Source organism: Hyposmocoma kahamanoa, unplaced genomic scaffold (assembly GCF_003589595.1).
Source record: "Hyposmocoma kahamanoa isolate Upper Pololo Valley unplaced genomic scaffold, ASM358959v1 224, whole genome shotgun sequence".
Lineage (NCBI taxonomy): Eukaryota > Metazoa > Arthropoda > Insecta > Lepidoptera > Cosmopterigidae > Hyposmocoma > Hyposmocoma kahamanoa.
Genome location: NW_020653743.1, coordinates 7747759 through 7768228, shown reverse-complemented (window position 1 = coordinate 7768228; position 20470 = coordinate 7747759). Strand labels below are relative to the sequence as shown.

Below are 20470 nucleotides of genomic sequence, written 5' to 3'. Positions count from 1 at the left end.
TAAATCGATACCTAACGACTGACGAAAGCCTGAATTAATCGACCCGCTATTCCTGCTAGTTGCCAATAGTTATACTAAGCCATTAAAAAAAAACAACATAATCCTCCTGTCAAGGAGGATCTCATTAGCTGCGGCAAAATACAGAAAACTGACATGCTCATTAATTAAAAAGAAATACTGGTGATGCCTTTTTAAGGTAAATTTTTGCATGACAGTAAACATTTATAAAATAACTTGCGTCTTGAAGTAATTTTCTTATTTCCTGTACATCATTAAATAACTGTATAATAAATTGGAAATGCAACTATTTTGTCCGGATCTAAATTCTCGTGTATTCGTTTCTTTCAAACAAAACAATGTTGCTGACTGTTCATAGGCCCCACGATCGCGGCTGATTGGGCCCAAATTAAACTGGATTTAAGTTTATATAAAAGCACACTAGACGCTAATATATAATAATATCCATAATATATAAGACAGAAACTTAGCAAAGATGTGTGACACAGATTAGAACGTTACGTGACTCAAGACTGAGTTTTTCATGTTATCTAACATGACAGTAACAAATTTAAAGACTTCAGACATGCAACGTGTGTATGGAACAAACGCTCGCCTTCGTACAATCTTTTAATAAATGTTTTTCAATAAGTGCAGACGGTGTAGGAAAAAATGTAATTATAATATTGTTTATTTTATTTAGTGTATTTTTGTGAATTGGAATTGTTTTTTTAAAGGTAAAGGTTTTTGTTTCTTTCATAATGTTTTACTATAGTATGGTTGTTAAAGCTGTCCCTTAAGTTGTTTAGTTATTATATTAGAATACTGTGATTTATATTTCTTAAATTTATATATTCCCTAATTGAACTAACTGTAGTAACACGCATTACGAACATTTTTAAGGGCAAGTTACTTTTAACACTTCACGTCTTTATCTGTAGCTCATGTCAATCTTTATCAATAAATTATATTCATCTATAATTCATTATATAAAAGGACATACATTAATAACTACTCACTTCCGAGAAGTGTTTTATTTATTTACGAATGCCTGCTTATACCGACACAGTAGGCGGTATTGGATGCAATGATACCTTCTTTAGAATATATGGTAAGTTAAAAGGAAAAGTTGGTAATACTTCTATCTGATTCAAAATATGGATTTCATGTAAGATTTGATCCAACAAATTACTTAAATAAAATACTTCTCGGAAGTGAGTGTTTTATTATCAAATCAAATTATATTCATTTCTCCGTTTCAATGCCCGCCTTCCACAACGGACTGACATAACGGACTCTGTTTGACTAATAACAGTAAGCGCCCAGTTACACGAGGAGAAAATTTTTATTTTCTATTTTTCCGCCTAATTACCACGCCTTCGTGTACATTAATGGCAAATCTGAATTCTATTTAGTAGGCAACAACATTTAAATTCCTCTGAATAATACAACCGCGCGGTCGCCGCGTAGATTCAAGCCAGACACGCGGGCGAGTTTAAACGTAACTTCTAAACAAATAGAGCGTATTTTGCCATGACAGTCAGACGCACGCGGTCGCTGTGCGGCGGCAACGCGGACTCCGCTCTGCGACCACACACGTTGATATTCGGGTGAGCGCGATGAAACTTGTGGCGAATAAATGCGCCCTAAGTGCTTTCACCACTAACGAAAGAACGAAGCGGACTCGGTGAGTTAAGATGGGTCTGTTGTGTCTGGTCTGAAAGTGAACGTTCTCAGAAGGAAAGCAATTTGTGATATTTTGAGACTGGAACTTTCCTTTAATGCATTAATCCCCGTAAGGTCACTCCGCTTAGGCAGCTGGCAATGGAAGGCAAATACCTCTTTTTAGTGAAACTCTTTCCTAGTGGAAGAACAAAACTATTTTACGCCGTTTCGCTCAGCTATATCCCGCTCATTACCCTTTTGCATTGGAAGGCGGGCATTAATTAATATAGTATGATACATTATAAATGTTGATTGTAAAAATAAATAAACAATACAAATTAAATTAATTAATACAGGATCCGTCACAGTTGCGGATGTCATAAATGTAAAAAGAATGTATGCATCAATCAATCAATCTTTATATTTCATAAATACGTCAACTGAACTGATCATTGTATTATTCTGTCCTGCATAAAACAACTTCACTATATAGCATTATGAAATAGGATTGACTAATTTCCAAAAATAACTGATTATTCATTGTGGCTTGAGATGTTTCAATAAATTTTTGTGTGCCAAGAATATAAAAGTCACATGCCAGAGGGCATTTTACAGGGCCGGATAATATACGAAAATATATATGCGAAAAAGTTTGTCGAATTGCCGACCCACAGATTTTGCCGCAGTGATCTGTGGTCTGGACAGGCCCCTAAGTACATCTAGGTCTACCTATTTAATGCCATTTAGGTCACGTTTGATGATTATTTTATTTATTTTTTAGTAAGAGGCATTATAAAAATTTCTCCTTTAGTCTTTGTAATACATTGCATAAGTATTATTATTTCTACTCACAATAATATTGCATAATAATATTATGTTGCTTATTATATATGCCGTCTCGTTCTTGCACGCTAGCCCCACAACACGCGGAACTGAGAGGTAAATAAACGCTATGCTTGTCGACTCTAATATTTTTATTGCATGCACTATTTATATCATATTTTCTTAAGTAGATAGTTTGAAGATTATGAAGTACCAAAACATTAATTAGTACTCATTTTATGGGCACCTTAAGAGTAGGTGCCAAAATATTTCCACTGCTACTTTTATTGGTACCGTAAAAGGATGGTCCTAGGCGTCATGGGCGCGTTATATATTTGAGAATATTGCTATGTTTCCCTGCTGCGTGGACATCGTTTTTAAGTTTCGTACAGTGATGTCCATGTCCATTCAGATGATATGGTATTCCCATTTTAGGAATTCATAAACCTTTTTCTCTTTTGTGCAAAGTTTTTTGATCTTATTATGTTTTGGTGGATGTGGTTATTGTAGGTTTTTTATAGTGATACTTTTTTTGAAAATAGATGGAAAATGTTTTTGTTGTCTAGAAAAATCAACATACTCATTTAGATCGAGAATTAAAAGACCTTGAGTTATGTACTTCTGAAACTACACCATTTACAGGGATTTTAACAAATAATTATTTTAGACATTAAGTTTTTATATCGTAACTACAAGATACCATTGATTTGATTAATTAGTTGTATAAATTAGAGCTGTGTCGATCGTGGTCGATCGAATCAAAATGATTCGTCAACACTTGTGCACGATGACTCAAATCGCGGGCCTTTAATAGATTCGATCGTTTTTGTCCGACTCAGCGCGGGTCATGCCCGTAAAATTGAACTTTATGTTTATAAGTTCAGATATTTTTCATCAATTCACATCAAACTCAATATTTATTGTTGGCTAGTTCGTTCTCAGGTGAAGTCCGCACGCTCCGGTTTCGCCATCTCTCTCTTTACACTGTTTGATTGGGTCGAATAGAGCATTCATGATCCAAAAAATTTCAAGCAATTGATCGAATTATTTGACCCGATCACATTATGGGTCATGTTCGATTGATTGGATACAGGTCTAGTATAAATAGAATTAGGCCTATTAAAATATTAATCATAGAATATTACGTCAACGAAAATATGTTGCCTAGTTTAACAGTGTCTCTTTACTTAAATTGAATTTGACAGTTTTTTAATGTAAACTAGTTATTCATTTGTCCACAATAGTGAAGATATGGATGAGGATCGCACACACTGTATTCATATCGAAATAAAGACTTATTTATTTTATTTTTCAGCTAAATTTGTCCCAAACTTTAAATGAAATATATAAAACTATAGTTGTTTTTCTTGATCCCAATATATTCATTATTATATTATGTCGAAAGAAAAATAAAAAATTCCAAGACTAACACATGCATCTAATTAGTTCCACAAAGAAACACCTTTTGTCTTGTGTATGCGCAAATTGATAATGTCCGCCGTTTTAGTAGCATGGACATCTTGCGACATGAAGGTACTCTTATATTGTACAATTGTTTCGCTTTTGTTGCACTATAATATTTATGGAACTAACTTCACGTTTTTATTATAATTTTTTTTAATGAAATTATTATGGTGGTCGTGTTTTGATCTTTAAAAAAAACATTCATACCCGGGCTGGTGGCGCTTATCGCAAAGTTTATGTTCAATTGGCCAAATGTTTACACTAAGTAATGTTTTGACTGTGGAGCACGAGAACGCATTCTAAAAGTGGAAGTGTAAATATGTAATACCATTTGTGTTTATTTTATTTTGTAGTTGTTTGTTTTGAAGCGGAGCTATAATAAAGGCGTTGTTCTCGAAATAAATGTGATGTATTTATTTACGGATTCAAACAATGCATTACGTATTCTGCAATTAATATAATGTTTGAATGTTTTGAGCACATGGAGCGGATTAAGGAAAGTGGATTGACGAAAGAAATATATATCTAGAGCCAGCGTGAAAGGCAATAATGGAAATGGACATCCACGTAGAACGTTTTCAGATCAAATCGAGAATGTTCTTGAAAAGGAGTGAGTGAGCGAATGTAAGTGAAGCAAGAGAGATTCGTTAATATCGCACAAAGTAGAAATCTATGCTTACGTCAATGGAAATCCAAGGTTGTGAATGTATGTATGAATGATACTATTTATTTTACTATAAATGAAGTTAAGAAAACAATAAAAACAATTTATGTGCGAAATACAAATTTCATATTTAAAAATTGGCTAAACATCGATTTTTTAGTATGACTTTTTTACTTTATTTTGTCTTAAAGTTTTTGAAAGATGGTTTTTTTTTCATACAACTGTCAATTACCAAAAATAATTACAATAATGGCGCGCTTTTCCTTTTTTTTTAAGTCTAATTAATCTCTAATCGTTGGTATTTAGTAATATCTCATCATATAAAGTCTAAATGCGTGATACTAAGGCAAATTGCATGTAATTCAACACGTTTAAATCTTACGCTTTGTAATACCGTGTTGTAAACCAATCGCAAATCTCGAATTGGGCATAACATATTTAGTCAAAGACGAAAACGATGTCTTACTTTCTCAAACTCGTAGTATCTTTATAAACAGTATTCAGGACACGCAAAACTTTCTATTTATTTTAAATTTCTTATCAAGGCTGTTAATTTGGATGCATTACTTTAAGAATAGTTAAAAGCTAGTGTGTAAATATGAGGGAAATGTGATGCAAAATCAGCCTGCAAAATTTGTATATACAATCCATTTTTTGCGTTGCAGTAACTTTGTCCTTTAAGATACGCTTTTGAGAAAGTAAGGCGACGAAATGAAATATATTTAGAAACATTGGCAATTCAAATGTCATACATTATAGGCATCACATCCGTGAAAAGATGGGTCTATGAAATAAATTACTATGTGTATTGAGTGTTGCTACAACGTCGCAGCGAACGCGTCATCTGAAGGGAGCCGGGCGTCCGAAGCGGGTGAAGCAGCCGCGCCCCGAGGATCCACACTGCCGCGCGCCGCAACTTCGCCTGGGCCAAAATACTCGCCCGAAGCGTCGCCAAGTTCTTCCATCACCAGTGAAGGCGCTCCGTAAGTAAATGTGTACTTTTCAACGCCCGGAACACGATTTCGTTAAGCCAAGTAGTATTGTAGTATTGCCTGATGCAAATTGGCCTTAAATCGCTTTTAAATATTAATACCGTTTGTACTGAAATCACAAATTAGAAAGCTGAAATAATACAGCGCCAACAACTGATCAAATAACTGAACTGTACGTCCTGTATATTCCAAAAATATTCTGTATTTATTGTAATAAAGATAATAACTATAGGGGGGCTGTTCCATTATGTGGTGAACAGCAAAACATCTAATTTAAAAGTAATCACATTATATCGGTAATTAAATATTGTAATTTTTCAATTCGTCCATTTTGTTTTTTTCGGTTTTCGTTTGTTGGAAGACGTTGGGTTCGAATCCAGCCGGATCGAAGGAATTTTTTTCTTAATCTTCGATCTAACTAACGAACTAGTGGAGTAATTTCACAAAAATAATTGAATATAATGGTGGTCAGACATCGTGACATTCAATAAAACTTAAGTATTAAAATCTTTCAATTTTATTACTTTACATCTACTGTTACCTATCTATCTAGCAGAAAATATTAATAGATATGAAAAATTTAATTTGTATAAATTTTATTTTTAATTTATATAAATTAAATTAAACAATTACCTATACTTCAATAGTATTACTCGAGGAGGCCGTAGGCAAAGCTAGCCCTGGACATTATTGAAAAATTACATATTTAATACTTAGTTACCGACGAAATGTGATTCTATTTATTTTGAAATTAGATGTTTTGCTGTTTGTCCCAAACCACCGAATGGAACAGCCCCTCATAGTTAGAGATATTATCTTTATTACAATAAATGCAGAATATTTTTGGACTATACGGTGACGTACACACAGGTCAGTGGTTGGCGCTGTTCTATTTCAGCCATCGAGTATATAACCAGAAATAGAGACGAAATAAGGGCCATATATTCCTGGTAACACATTAGCGATACAGCTCTTATAAATATCAACTCTTGTTTGCACTGAAATATAGACAAACTATAGGAAATATAGGAAAACCGAGAACTCTAATCTTTCGGTAACTACTCGATTAACTTCACTAAGACCAATGTATTAAGACTTGCGGCTCTGCGATAGCCGCGGTTTATTGAGGGTCATTTAGTTATGGAAATTTATATTGTAAATTATGTAAATTTATGTTAAACTCGGACAGTTTGAGTACTGTCTTGGATTGTCTAATTTTTACCAACGATCCGTGACCCAAAGAAACGAATATGTTCTATTTAAGGAGTGTTGTTGATTTTAGAAATCTGAGGCATTGGTTTAATTGGAAGAATGCGAAGTGTCCATATCAGGAACTCAGTAATGTGAGCAAAGTGTGCTTTTTGTATAATCCTTAGTGGACCTTTTTATACAGGTTGTTATTGTTTGTTGTTGTGTTGCTTTACGTCTAAAGGGGTTTATTCCACGTAATATGATGATCTTTCCCATGAGAACCTCGTAAATTCACAATGAGTTTACAGTTGTTGTTGTTATCAACCTCGGTGACCCAAGGTTCGAATCCCGATAGGGAAATTAACTTTTTTTCTTTTCAACAAGAAATTGGTTCTGGTTTGGGTGTTCCGGGAAGCGACCCAGAGTGAATTCCGTTGTTCTGGTACTCATAGTTAAAGGGAATTCTCTAGTTTGAGACCAGGCAATTGGTATGGTTGTCAGGTACATTATCATTTAGTAGCAGTAGAGCTGTTTGTGAAAGAGGTCGTCCAGGGAAGTACTGTCACCTTACCTATTTCTGCCGCCAAGCAGTAATGTGAGCATTACTGCGATGCGGTTATAAAGGGGTGCTGGTGAAGTTACAAGCACATGGATGGGACTTCTTATGTCTCAAGGTGACCGGCACAGTGACAGTGCCCCTAAGATGTTTGCGATTAAAAGCTCTTAGTGACACTGCAGTTGTTATGGATACTCGTATCGCTTACCGCCAGGCGCACGACTTGTTCGTCCCGTCACTTGATATTATAAAAAAAAAACGATTATTATAATTACAGTTATGGCTAGCGGCCGTTGAAAATATTTGACAATTTTGTGTACAAATATTTTATTTCACAACGGTCTCTTTAAACTCGTGGTAGAGGTACTGCTAAATAATAATTTACATTTAATTTTCACTCGGTATTTTAAACTGTTGCGTGACACGATAGATCGTTGTGACATTCTTTGGGGGAGCCCTACGTTCAGCAGTGGACGTCTTTTGGCTGATATGATAATCATTTAAAACTGTTAGGTACCCTACGCAACCCGGATCGAATAACATGTCTGAGACGGCGTTCTCAATCAAGCCGATATTGAATGAACTGCGCGAGAGGAGAGAGGACTATGAACGGCTGGCAGAAAAGATCGATGCGCTGAAGGTAGGAAACAAACACTATTTAATTTTAATTTAAATAAATTGCAGTGTTGCGATGATACTTTTTGTATTTGATTGTTAAGTAGTAAGCCTCTTTTGTATGCTCGAAAACGGTTTCTTTCCTTTTATAATATTAATCTCACATATTTTTCTACTGACAATACCAACGGTGTCAGATATTTTTTGACAGGTCCTTGGTGAACTTATAGGTTTACATTTTATGTTATAATTTTATCGTTACTATAGAGTTCGTGTTAAGCTTTGGAACGTGTCCCTCGGCCGATGTAAATACGTCCACAATAAGTTTCAGAATCTGTCGCAAGAGGTGTCGTTCCTGTCTGGTGCGCTGCAGGAGGAGCGGTTTAAGACTGAGCGTTTGGAGGAGCAAATCAACGATTTAACGGAGTTGCATCAGAACGAGGTGCGGTCGCCCACAAATAAACTGATAACATTCTTTGTTGTAATTTGCACTTACACCATTTACACACACAGTGACAGTACATTTTCAATCCAAAACAACTTGGTTTTATGTTGGGCAAAATACCTGAGCATACCTCTCTTATTATTCTTTAAATTGCCTATTCCGTCTCCTCAGTGGAAACACGTGCCCAGCTGTGGAATGTACATAGTTTGTATGTGCCACCGGTAAAGAGTTGATATTCTCGAAGGTGAAACTATCACGAACCTGGACTACAAATTTCAACAAAAAGTCGTTTATACAACTTTCTATTTATTATACATGAATTAATGTTCTGTAAAATATTTTGTATTGAGTCGCCCAATAATGGGTTAACTTTAAAAATAACCAAAGTAAACACGGAAAATAACGAGGCAAAACTCAAATTCTTGGTTTCATAGGTAAGCTAATTACACTTGCAGTTACTGAAACAATTATTTCCTATAACAAACAGAATAGCACGCTAAGACGTGATTTACATATTTTTGTAATATCCCCTATTGTTATTTCAATAAAAACTAAAAGCGTAATAATAATACTAATCATAGGTGATACTTGCTGTATTAGTTTTTTTTTCATCCTAAAGCAACAATGACTTACAGTCTTTACTACCGAGACGAGACAATCTACCTTTCTCGCTTATATCTGTGCTTTACTAATTATAGTCTTACTTTCTCGAAATTCCATCTCAATCCATTTGACCCAGGTAAATCACGCAATTGAAATGATACGGAACGTTGTGGTTATTTCACAAGTATTACTTTACATAACTTACTCTTACAGTACTTATACGTAAACATGTAAACATGGTTGAGTCGATCACCAGTCAAAAGTAAGTTGCAGAATTCGGACCACAGTTCTTTGGACGGTGACTGTCTCCAAGTAGTAACCAGCGGATGTTAGAAGTTTTCATTCAGTCTTACTCAACACATCAATGTCATTTTGTCCTATTTAGGGATTTGATCACGGATTAGGCTTCGAAGAATGGTGTCCGTCTTAGTGTCATTGTGCTGGTTAAATAAAAATTTAACAAAGAGTATGTACACTGACGAAGGATGTAACGTTACCTTGGCGAGATAAAAAAAGAAATTTGACTGAATAGAGGAGGGTCAAATGCATTTCCTCTTAACGTGACGGAGACAGTTGCTCAGTGAGCAGTATTTTGATAAGACAAGAGCACTCTGATTATTCAACAGGGTTTTTGTATTTTGAGGATTTTGTTCCAAAGATCACGTTGACCTAACAGTGGAAATAGCATAAATCAATTAAATGGTATAGCGTCTTAGCCTCTCTACAGCATTTCATACACATTAATTGAGAGCGAGAATAATCACCCATTAAAGATCCGCCGCGCAGGACCGATCGTCGTGGAGATCGTTTGGGGAGGCCTATGCCCAGCAGTGGGCGTCGTATGGCTGAATGATGAAAGATCCGCCGCAAGATCCGCTTTTATTTTTTTCTATTATTTGTTATTATTAATTGTTCTTTCTATTCGAATTGCAGGTAGAAAATTTAAAACAAGCACTTACGGACGTGGAAGAAAAAGTTCAATACCAGAGCGAAGAGCGTATACGAGATATACACGAAGCTCTAGATCTATGTCAAACCAAAGTAAGTTTTATTTGCATAGATCAATTTATGACATCGCTATGAACAACACTTGTATAACAGTGCATGTGCTGGTGACTGTACAGATTCAAAGCTGACGTCTTGCGTAATGTGACTGAGAAATGCACACAGTATCGCTTGCACTGATTAATCAAATTATGGAAAAAGAACAGTTAGAGCACGATTGCCTTTATTTACTCGCTGCAGACTCGGCCATAAATCATTGGAGAGAGAATGCGATATTGGTATAGTATTTGTCATCTGCCTGCCCCGTACGCTACTGGTCAGTGGGAGAGAGAGAACGCAATATGGCTGTCCCGTTCCTATAATTTATGGCAGTCTGTCTGCAGCGAGTAAATAATCTTTCTACGCGGTTGCTATTGTTCTTGCCATGCTTAGTAGATGGCGCTTATTTGAAAACTGCTGAAAATGATTACCGTTTGTCGTGTGCAGATTATAAAATTAGAACAATGGTTGGCGGGCGGCGGCGGCGGCGGCGGGGCGGGTGGCGCGGCCGGTGAGTCTGGCGGCGCCGCTGCCCTGCCGCCGCGGTTGCTGCTGGTGAAGCTGCTTAATGTGGCGCTCACGCTGCTACAACTTATCTTATTGTTGGTCGCCACTGTCGCCGGGATCGCTATGCCCTTCTTGCGTACCAGGTGAATGTGAATAGCGTTTCTTAATTTTGTGATGCCAATTGTTAAAAATTTATTTAACATCCTTTACATTTATTTGTAAAACGTTTATGCCGCTCTCAACAAACGGGAAGGCACTACACAAACTTGCGGCATTTTTATTGTAATAATTAGCACATTTCTGTTGAAAAGTTTCATTATTGCAAACACGGAAGAAAAAAATCAATGGAAGTACCTTAAGCCTCGATTACTACTAGAACCGTTGTCGCCAAAACTCACACATCCTTAATTTGAAACACTACAAAATCTTGATATTGATTGGTCGTCGATTCAAATTTAAAAAGAATAACAAATTCTGGATTGTTAATATAATTTAATCTTTACCCTGCTGGCATATCGTTGAAATTTCAATCAATGTGCTGCCATCTAGCGGTTAATTGCTGAAAGACGACGAATTGGAGTTATTGATTCAGTTCTCCAAAAAAGAAGCGATCATATTGCAGGAGTATATAACCTTTACTTTCGTTTCTTGTAATAAAAAAATTATTTCTATGAACAGACAACTGAAAATTTATTAAAATAAGACTTTCCGATGATATGAAATACCACCACGGTTAACATTTTTGCACTCCAAACAGCGCAATGAGGCATTTTCCTAGGATTTTAGAGAATTTGCACGAAAGAATGACAACCATACCATACAAAGGGAAAATAGCGGACTAGCTCAGATAGGTCTTTCGAGACCTATAGTTGGCACGCGTCTGACGCTAACTGACCATTTCTACTTTATTGTTCTGTGACTGCAAAATTGAAAGTTGCCCACTGCCCCGTAGTTCCCCAGCGCCGTCTATATCGGGCTCCTCAGATTCGCTGCCTTTCCGGGTGGCAAACAACCAGAGTCAATTCAAAAAGTTTTCTAACTTGATACAATCACAAATCGAACTCTGAATATTTTTTTTCATCTAGCACCCGGAGTACTAACGGCTCGGCCACCGAGGTCATAACATTTGAATATTAACTTTAATCCCATATGCAACAGAGTACGAGTTCTAACAACGAGTGTGGCTGTGATGGTGGGCGTAATGGTGCTAAAGCAATGGCCTGAGGTGACGCAGCTCTCCGAACATCTCGTGAGAAGGCTGAAGGAGTATTTGCTAGACACGCATCGCGACAGGTAATGGCCTGAGGCCTTTTAGGTTTGGGTGTTATAATTGGGCTTGGTTCTGCAGCTGAACTAATTTGTGATCTGTATGAAAAATACAAGTGCTCTAACGCAAATGGGCTGAGGGTTTTATGCTATAATATTTTTTAGTTGGTCCCAAAGTCAAATTTAACCTTAAGTCCATGATTGTAGGGTGCACCTATGATTGGAGCTAAAATTCATTTTACTTTCACTAAGATTAATTTTTATATAACGTTTACATATTGATAGTTTGAACGATGAAATCATTTGACACGGACTGATATTTTGACACGAACTAACAACATCATCGCTTAGTTACTTTTTCAATTTTTTTTTCCCTCTATAATCGTATGGAAATATCTCCTTTCATTATATTTAGAAACTAACTAATATCAATGGAACTTTTTCATAAAATTTTATCAATAAATATGTAGGCGTATTTTTATATTTTATAGTGATAATCCATAGTTAAACACTGGCTGCATGAGAAAAGTATAATGCTTTAGAAGTAGTCATATTGACATGAAATTTATTATACTAACGTATCGTTTGTTATAATTAGTCGATTGTCATAATACGATATTTTCAATTAGCCGAGTTTTTCAAGTTGGTTGAAAAACACGAAGAAAAAAATTTATTATGACCAACGATATACAGGATATGTCTTCTTTTTTTTTATGATATAAAGTGACGGGACGAACAGTGGTGCGCCTGATGGTAAGCTACACGCCTGACCATAACAGTTGCAGGGCTACTCAGAGCTTTAAAACGCAAAGATCTGAGGGCACTGCCACTGCGCCCGTCACCCTTACTCATAAGTTGAATAAGTCTCATGTGCTTGTAATTTCGCCAAAACAACCTCGCATGACCATATTGCTAACATCATAAACAACTTTTTGTTATACTATCTGACACTTTTTAGATCTACATTTGGTAGTACGGTGGTAAGTTCAAACGTGCAAGCGTCCTACCTGACGCCCCCCTCCCCCGTCCTGCGTTTCCATGGGACTGATATTTATGCTAGCGCTTTCTTCGTTACCGCACAGACCGATTTATTTAAACTGTAATCTTAACTTTTTTGTTAAAACCTCAAAAGTTCGTGGAATTACATCTATTTCACAAGTTTTATTGACATCGGTTACCGGAACGTGCGCGAGTTTCCCACTCTTATAAGTGGAATACTTTCTTCAAATGGGTCCAATACTGAGGTACCCTCTTTCGAAATCGGTTCACAAATGCCGGAGTAATGGCGTAACATACATACAAATAAACAGTCGAAATGAGAGCCTCCTCCTTTTTTTGAAGTCCGTTAAAAATCTGAAATTAAAATTTGATAAATTATTAAAAGTTATAGATCAAAACATGTTGTTTATGATGTTAGTAATTTAAAAAATAATCTGTATCATTTATACAGAAGAAGAAAGAATAAGTTAATATATTTAATCAATTCATGTGACGAAATTGAGAAACGCAGCCAAAAAACACCACGTTCATCTAAAAAAAGTGACAAAATTTTATGAAATAGTTTTCATTTACACTTTAATACCATCTCTGTTCAATTTCTCCTACTCGTAATTCTTAAAAAACCTAAAGCACAGTAAAATAAAAATTGTAAAAAGTACCGCTAAGTCTAGTCATCAAATATTGTAAATTAATATTTATATACCATGTAAACAATTAAAAATATTATGTATAGAAGTTACAGACGCTTTGTTGTGTACAATACTATGTTATATGTGTATATTATATGTACAGTAGGGAATCCTATATCGTAATCTATAGCTATTTATTAAATTGTTTTTAAACATTAAACTTAAACCAATCTCCATTTTAATTAAATATGTATGTGATGAATCATAAAATTACTTAAATATTAGTCAATGACACTATAACACTAGACAGAATTGTAATGTAGTTGATTTAAATTTCTTCTTTATTGTTTTTTTTATTTATTTATGTATTCATTTCTTTTACAAATTTTAAGCAATATTCACTTTTAACTGCGCACTCTGGAGCAAATAAACCGATCGCGATATGTTTTTTACTCTTGAAAGTTTTTGGTAAAAATAATCAGCAATAAAAGTAAAGTCGGCATTGCTCGGATTATTAGCTTCCAAGAATAGAATGTACCTATCTATTTTCTGGGTGTTGCTATAAATATGCCTATTATATTTCGTTTTTGTTTTCGCAACGCGCTACTATTTTTTATTTATTTTTCATTTAAATTTTCTTTTTTTTTTCTACTTCAGGTATGAATGTAATGCTCTATGCGGCTGATGTTAGCCACAGTGAAGTTCTAGTGGTACAAAATTGAAACTTGTTCTTTGGCACTACCGTGCCCAGTGAATAAATAAAATTCGTGATATTGCAATTTGGCCCTCATCTGCATGGAGTGAAGACCATATACTACGTGGAAGTATTTTTATGTTTGCCCGATCAGGAAAAAAGAAGGTACTCTCAATCACTTGTTTCTAACTGCCCCTGTGATGGGCAATGTGGAAATGAGACAAATAGTACATTATTTTGTCAGTGATAATGATGTTATTTAAGCTATTCAATTATTATTTGCACATTTAAATGTGATATTTTGATATACTGCGAAACATGTGATGTTACATGGATAAGGAACCACCCTGGATTAAAACAATGATAGCAAATCACCACACGCAACCTAACTTAATGTTACTTCTTTTTGGTGACCTCACTTGTGAAATGAGAACGACATTATTGAGATTTAAAAAAATAGGTATATGTATTTTTTTTTACATAAATACGATATATAACTCCAGCGGGCTGGGTTATTATCATTATTATTATTAATTAATTAATTATTAGATAATTCATTATATTACACATATATTCACAAAGTATATTTTTTATCATTTCTTATACAGGGTGTATCATAAAGGTGTAATGATATTTTGAGACATAAAAGTGTGCATTACTGTAATTAAATTTAACTTTAAAAAAATAACTGCACATTTGACCTCAGTTTTACTTGATGGATAGTAATGATATAGCAACGATGAGATAGACGATGGAGCATACATACCTAAATAATGCCTATTCACTCTCACCTTGAAAAGGCCTAAGTCATATCGTTCGGAGAAAAAAATAAATATTATTCAAGACTTGTTTATTCTATCACTGCTACACGAATTCTATGGGAAGGTGCAAAATATTTGTACAGTTATTCATTATCATGAACATTTCTAAGGAGTGGCTTGAGCCGGTCAGAAAAAGCTAAACGTCGATACAATAAAGCACACTGACACACTGACAGTGGGTGCGGCATGCTCTCGACCCGAGAGCATGGCGGGTGTAATTTCGTGTATTTATGTGGCCGACAACACGTCACGAGCGCGCGGTGGACCCGATGTGCGCTCGTCTCGCGCCCGCGCGTGGTATGTCGTCATCCATTTACATTTACACGTAATTACGACAGTCGTGCTCCCGACCCGACACACGCCGGACCCGCACCCGTTCTCTGTGTGTTTCACGCTTAAGTACGAAAAACTCGTCTTTCGCGTCGGCAAAATTCTTAAGGCATATTTTTTTCTAACCGGGTCAAGCGGATTCCTCGTTCATAAGTGTGATGCCGTCCTTACGCCAAAATATGACTAGATCTTTTAGATACACCTGTAAATATGTTATTATTATTTTATCAGCAAATCTAGGTGAATTAAAAGGCTGATGTTATAAAATTAGTACAATCTCGAATGCTGTAATATGAAATCGCAATCGGTTTTTGTTTGTGATGGATTATAGATGAACTGATCCGCGATATGCCAAACAATGGAACTTTGACCACTCGCTCAATGGCCCGGCAGATAATATTGTATAAACTAAATGATGACCAATTGGTTTTGGGGCCCTACTCTTGAAGCACGAAATCCGTAGTACCAGTCGAGCTTGTGAAAGGTTCGTCTAGGGAAGTACTGTCACTTTATCTAATTCTGCCGCCAAGTAGTAATGTCAGCATTATTGTGTTCTGGTTTCGAAGGGTAAGGGTGCTGGTGAAATTACAGAGGCACATGGGACTTGTCAACTTATGTCTCAGCGTGACGGAAGCACTGCCCCTCAGATCAGGCGTACGAGTTTGTTCGTTTCGCCACTTGATATTGTAAAAAAGGACTAACCCGTTCGAAATAGTTGTCAAATCGCGTAGTCATATAATCTTAGTAGTAGCCTCGATCGAAACTGAAGTAGGTCATCTATAGCGGGAAAACAACTGTAACTACGGATTTCGTGCTTCGAAAGTATGATCCCAGGTCGGAGGAGCTCTAGATATTGTCCGCTTTGGTACTCACAGTACAGCGAATTATTGTTATTGATTAACGTTACTGCATAGACGCTTGCGCCACAAGATAAGTTTGTGGTTCTGTACTTCAGTTTCAAGTATTGCACTTTGTTGTTTTACAATCGGAGCAAGTGTAGTCTTAACAATTGAACCAGCACAATCCAAACATCCGGGAGCCAAAGTGTCTAATTTGAAAATCATTCTTTCGAAAAAAACCGACCTCAAGTTTGTGGAATTATATCTAGTTTTATTGAAATCGGTTAACGGACAGGGGGTGAAATCCAATAAACAGGATTCATTCCTTAATTTGTCACCCTTAGAGGTGGAATATTTTCTTCAAATTTGAATGGGACCACTACTGGGGTACTCCCTATCCAACAAAAAAAAAAACAATCACACAAAAGAAAACCGGTTTCCAAATATCGGAGTAATTGCGTAACATGCACACGAAAAAAATGCTGTCGAACTGAGATCCTCCTCCATTTTTGAGGTCGGTTAAAAATATATTTCATTCGACAATTCACGCTGAACATCATGCGGATTTTCAATGTAGACGATTACAGCCGCTGCTGTCGTTTTTGTCTGTTCGTATAAAATTATTTTTTTCACTATAGTGCCAAAAATTTACTACCGCAAAAAAGCCTCTAATCCTACCACAATATAAACTTTAAGATTTCCGTGGTTATTCGCTAAACTATTGTTAATAGTACAGGTTCTGTACTACGGAAAATAAGTCATACGGTGGTAAGAAATCTGTACCTGCACGCGAGCGAACATAGCATGGTGATTTTGATAGATCGTTTTAGAGTTGTAACAAACACATCTACTCAATAACACTGTAATACTAGCATGGTACTAGTTTTTAATAATATAGCGAGTTAGTAATGTACATTTTCTTCTTATTGGTAAAATCTTAAGATGTAAATAAAACAAGTAATTTCTTATGAACGGTGTCTGTAATAAATTATTCATCTTAAGGTGCTTTCAAATTTGGACGCTTATAGAAGTGCTGCATTGACGCCACTGTGGGGCTGCAGCCGCGCCTCTACAATTTTCATTCAATATTTAGAAGCACAGTTGCAGCGCCACTGTCGTGAGACGACCCGCGCGTGCCACTTTTCCAAGCACAATTAGTGACAAAAATTATTGAAGCGCTACAGCCGCGCTACTGCTGCGCCCTTAATTAAAGTAAATTTAAAAGCCGTAGAAAATAACGATATAATTTCAAATAATAAATACAAAGTATTATAATTAATTGCAATTTAATACACATATAAAATGGAATTATGTTTTTTTTTAATATTATTTATCCGAAATAAACAAGTCATGTATTTCTTTAAATAACTGTTTGTTTCTTATTTTCGCAATTATTTTTAAATTACGATATGTCGCCGTTCTTAATTGTAGGAATCACCATTCTATGTTGGTTCGAGCTGCAACACCAGTGAAGCAGGCTAAATTGTTGATATCAATCAATACGCTTTTTGTACTGTACTTGTGCGCCGCCGCACCAAGACTGAGCCACTGCGCTTCCAGTGTAAATAGAGCCATGTATCATTACACACTTGCCTCGATTCACAATGTATGTGTAAATTTGTATTGAAAAATATATGTGATATGCCAACATTATGCATGCTTTTTTGTACACATGTCCTTTATTTTACCTACGTAGAAATATTGTATTTGCCACATGCAGTCAAAGAGTTCATAGAACTTGACACACACCAAGCTATAAGCCCTTGACTGTGCTTAGTGTGCTCAATATTTCAAGCTTTAAGCTCTTTGCTGTATCTGTGGTTTGTTTCTCATATTAGTTATTTATTTTATTATTTCTAAAGCGAAATACTGTGATTGTATTGACATCACAATTTTCATAGTTTTCAATATTTAATATATTTTTTTAAATTTAGACAATTAAGAGTTTTATTATTTTAATGGTCGAGAGCTGTGTTCATATTGTATTGTAAACGAAATTGGTGTAACTGTATATTTGCTATATGGCATATGCACGTGCGCAATTCAAAAGATTTATTCGAAATTGAGTTTGTATGTTAATTAAATTTTCTCTTCTAAATAATAAGTCGCCCGGGATCAGAATGTAAGTTTATAAAAAAAAATTGTATGATCTGAACGCAGCGCATGGATTTATTTTAAAATTTTAAATTAAATATTATTTATTGTGTAATGTTTAGCAGGCAGTAGCAATCAACATTTTATTAATGTTGGTCAATTTTTAATGTTATGTACGGTGGAAAAGTAACGACATTATTATTATTGTATTATTAAATTAATTAATTAATTAGCAAAATTTAATGCCAATTATGTGATGATGATGGTTTTGACCCCATGTTACTGCCCAACGAAGAGACACTGATCCTTAAAACAATTATTAAACAAAGCAGAAAATAGAGAGAGACGTGTTTACATAACAAAAAAGTTTTTGAAGCTTTCTCTAATCATGAACCCAAAATTTCAAAGAGCCCACGGTAACTTTCCGAAAAGATGTAGAACTTCTTGGTGTACTGATAAACCTACGCAGGTGTTTGTTGTGCCGCCAGGTTTAGATTAACAAGAATTCTTTTTATAGAATTTTTAAAATTCTGTTAATGTGACTATAGCTTGGTACTATAGCGAGAGGTTTGACAGATCATAATTTAAATATTTTTATTGAATGTAATGTTTTATTTTTTTTGGGAAAATACTACATTTGTTTATTATTATTGATAAAATACAAATATCGAAGTCATACCGAAAGATTTTTTCTTTGCGTTTGTTCGATCTTTTTCGTTGTCTTTATTCATCATGTTTTATTTTTTTCTTTTCTGTGTAAGATATAATTAATAATTAAAATAGGCTTACGTTTACGTACAATATCGTGTATGTGGGTGATACACACGTACCCACAAGATATCTGCACACTGATCTAAAAGCCAGAACGACACAACGTTCGAAAAACAGCTACGGCGTTTGGCTTGCCTCTATGCTTGCTTGATGAATATTTTGAAAGTCAGCTATTAAACCTCTACCTATAGTAACCTAACTCTATATGGTTATAAACTTATAATGTGGAACTTAGATAATGTAGACAGGTTTTGCGTTAATAAAAGCTCTTGGTTTTTTAGTTAACGTCTTATTTTTCTGTATTCAATTAAAATTGGAATATAATTATGCAATTAGCAATGTGGTCAAAATCAAATTCGTAATATTGGTGGTCTAGAAATTTTTTCTAAATTATTAAATTAAATCATATTAACTATTTATAAAGCTAAAATACATTCCAAAATTTCTTACTGAATGTAGAAATTATTTGGCAAGTTGACATAGACCACTGCAGTTCAATGATTACTTGTCAAGTACAAATATTAAAAAAACTAGTATATTAGAGAACCATCCATACTGTTCAAATGTACAAAACGTTCGCTTTTTCTCAATTAGTCCGTGTTATCGTGTACATTTGTGTAAATAATTTTTTTACATAGCAATTTACATGAAATTTTATTTCTACATCATATAATTTAAAATAGACGTTTTGTCTTATTTTGGTACAGTGAATTTTTGTTTATTGACGATCGCCTGTTGTATTTATGACCGTGATTTTAATTACACAAAAAATTTAATTAATGTTGTGTAGAGACTGATTGCAATACTAAGAAATAAATTTATGTTGTCACTAACGTTTGCCATCTTGAAGGCAACCCTTACAGTACAGGCTCAATCGACTGTAGGGACCGTGAATCAAAATATAATAGTATAGTATTATTTTCTAAAGTATAAACTTCGGAGTTATTTTAATTTTTATAAAATCGGCCAATAAATTGTAATAATATAATATTAATCAAAACATTAATCTTATACTCAACTGATTTGAAGCAATTTTCTTAGTGAAATCAGATCTAAGCAAGCGCTGTGATTTTCGAGATTGAGTCATGTGATGCTGGGATAAGCTTATTCGAACTAGGACAGTTAAACACCTTCAACTAAATCTAGTTTTATGCCACTAGAATCGACTGCATGACGCCTAGTTACATAAGTAGCAAAATCGCAAAAATTCCATCATGGTCACCGTGGAATAAGGATACGCGAATTTTAAACAAACGGACATATATGTTTTCAAAAACATTCTATAATTTAAATACAGAATGCCACAGCGTAACCTTAACCGAAAATTGTGACGTCAAATAATGTATTACAATTAAACAGGTTAATAATATAACACTCAAACAGCTCTGAAGCTTGGCCGCTAGTGACGCAAGAGAATACTATAACGACAAATGTGCATTATGTAAACAAAATTGTAAATATG

The 20470-nt window shown here is 35.0% G+C and overlaps 1 protein-coding gene across 2 annotated transcripts in view; it reads left to right on the top strand.

Moving 5' to 3' along the window:
* The window catches only part of LOC113228099 (transmembrane and coiled-coil domains protein 2), a 69919-nt gene extending 55325 nt beyond the window's left edge, over positions 1-14594 (top strand). For both annotated transcript variants that reach the window (XM_026461240.1, XM_026461238.1), the window contains 7 exons: positions 5463-5595; positions 7865-7991; positions 8298-8408; positions 9948-10055; positions 10506-10708; positions 11724-11858; positions 14117-14594. In XM_026461240.1, coding sequence (XP_026317025.1) covers positions 5463-5595; positions 7865-7991; positions 8298-8408; positions 9948-10055; positions 10506-10708; positions 11724-11858; positions 14117-14144 — 845 coding nt within the window. In that variant the 3' untranslated portion in view covers positions 14145-14594. The remainder of the gene's footprint in view (positions 1-5462; positions 5596-7864; positions 7992-8297; positions 8409-9947; positions 10056-10505; positions 10709-11723; positions 11859-14116) is intronic.
* Positions 14595-20470: the final 5876 nt, after the last annotated feature.